Here is a 1813-nt window from a genome sequence, read left to right as displayed (position 1 = left end):
CTATCTCCCCTTGTACTTTTTCCTTTTTCACTTTTATTATATAAATTTTAAAAAAAAACTAGGCCTAGTGGATTTGCTTTTAAAAAAAAAGATTTGTTGACATTAATAAGTTATGGTATATTTTCTTTATTTTACTTTATATATGACAATTAGTACTTGTTTGCTGAATAAGAAATTGTCATTTATAATACAATTTAAAAATGTTCCTGAACTTTAAATGTTTCTAAACATAAAGAAAGCTGTGGCTTCTAATGATTTTCATGTAGTTTCCTAATATTGAAATTTGGAATTGTAACTGAAAATATAATTGACAGTTGACTTATAGTCGATCGGCACCCCTTCATTATTTTTTATTGAAGGAATTATTACTTTTATAGTCTTCAAGATTTTGAACTCATTTAATTTAACAATTCAATGAAACTACTTTCAATAACCATTTTAATATATTTTCAACTCTATTAATATACACAAAAGTTACTAAATTACAATACTAGTGTACATCCGTACCATCCAAATATTGAGTACGGAAATCACTAAAATCTCCTAAATCCTAATTTAAGAAACTGTACTTAATAGGGAAGATAGAATACCAAAACTATTTAGAAAGAATAACTCCATAGAGGCATGTAACTATCAACTTCCACATGATCTCCAACTTCTGCACATTGAGGTGGAGGTAGCATTAGTCCTTCCGCCATATTAGTAATTAATCCGGGCATGTAGAAGAGCGCTTCCTCATCCATAAAGAACCTACTCTCCAGTGCTTCCTCATTCATAAAAAATTTACTCTCGGACGTTTCGGAGTACCGTCGTATTCAAACCGTACTATCGGACGTTTAGAGCCTATGCTAGATTCTCACAAACTATGCCTTCACGTACATTTCACGAGTATTGTCGATTCTCCGAAATGCGTGCTCGCGCCAGAGAGTATCTGCAAGATTCTCCCCGAAATTCCTTCCAATGGTCTGCCAACTTTGGCTCTCGTACCGCCTTTCTCGAATATCCTTGGAGTCGGCGGAAGCGGGGATAGGCAACCTCCAAGTAGAGTCGGCAAAGTTCAAGCAAGCAGAAGGACCCCTTAATGCTAAAGCCGCCACGTCATGAGCTCTAGCCGCCATTTCCACGGTTGGGTAAGTGCCGAGCCAAATCCTTGATTTTGAATTAGGTTCTCTGACTTCACAAACCCACTTGCCTGAATTCCTCTTCCTGACTCCCCTACATACTGGATGACGAGTTTCCTGAAACTTCTTTCTCCCCGATGGCTTCTTGGGGTTTTTTGAAGCTAACATAACTGACGAATATTCAGTAAGATTAGCTCTACTAGGGGAGCTGCTGGTATCAGATGTTGATGATGAGTCAGTAAGTGGGTCCGAATAATAGCTTCGAAAAATATCCATTCTTGATCAGTCACTGCTGGTTGAGAGAGTAAAGAGTAGTGTTTGATGTTTCTTTAAGTAGTGTTTTTTTCCTTTATGGTCAGTGTGAGAGGTGGGCTCTATTTATAGTGGAAGGGAAGCAGTAAAGTTAAAAAAATTTATCTATGACGCTAAAAAACACGTTTGTTTGAGGCGTGAAAAGAGGACAGGCTGGATTTTTGAGTTCCAAATATCCCAGCTGTTTTATGGGACAAGTGGATTGGGTTAAGAAACGTATATTCCAAATCTTTAAGTGCGTCCACAACTCGTGCGGGTTTTCTTTCTGCTTATGTGGCTGCTTGTGAATCGTTTCCAGTGAGTAAAACTTTAGACTTTGACTTCTTAGGCTGCTACTGACCATCTTTGTCATTTGAAAATGATAAAACAAAATGATCCAT

At 37.1% G+C, this 1813-nt stretch overlaps 1 protein-coding gene across 1 annotated transcript; it reads right to left on the bottom strand.

Moving 5' to 3' along the window:
- Window positions 1–421: 421 nt before the first annotated feature.
- On the bottom strand, window positions 422–1459 carry LOC132057680 (dehydration-responsive element-binding protein 1B-like). The gene is made up of 2 exons (XM_059450296.1): window positions 880–1459; window positions 422–795 (listed from the first exon to the last, which is right to left on the bottom strand). Exons 1-2 carry the CDS (start codon window positions 1395–1397, stop codon window positions 600–602), a joined length of 714 nt encoding a protein of 237 aa, XP_059306279.1. The 5' UTR covers window positions 1398–1459; the 3' UTR covers window positions 422–599.
- Between the last annotated feature and the right edge of the window lie 354 nt (window positions 1460–1813).

Source organism: Lycium ferocissimum, chromosome 5 (assembly GCF_029784015.1).
Source record: "Lycium ferocissimum isolate CSIRO_LF1 chromosome 5, AGI_CSIRO_Lferr_CH_V1, whole genome shotgun sequence".
In the NCBI taxonomy this organism is placed as follows: Eukaryota; Viridiplantae; Streptophyta; class Magnoliopsida; order Solanales; family Solanaceae; genus Lycium; species Lycium ferocissimum.
Note: the sequence above shows the minus strand (reverse complement) of the source record. Positions and strands in the feature narration are given on the sequence as shown.

Coding starts and splice junctions, on each gene's coding strand:
- LOC132057680 (XM_059450296.1), bottom strand. CDS start 1,397: ATGGATATTTTTCGAAGCTATTATTCGGACCCACTTACTGACTCATCA. Junction 796..879: donor ATCGACAATACTCGTGAAAT/GTACGTGAAGGC, acceptor GTACTCCGAAAC/GTCCGAGAGTAAATTTTTTA.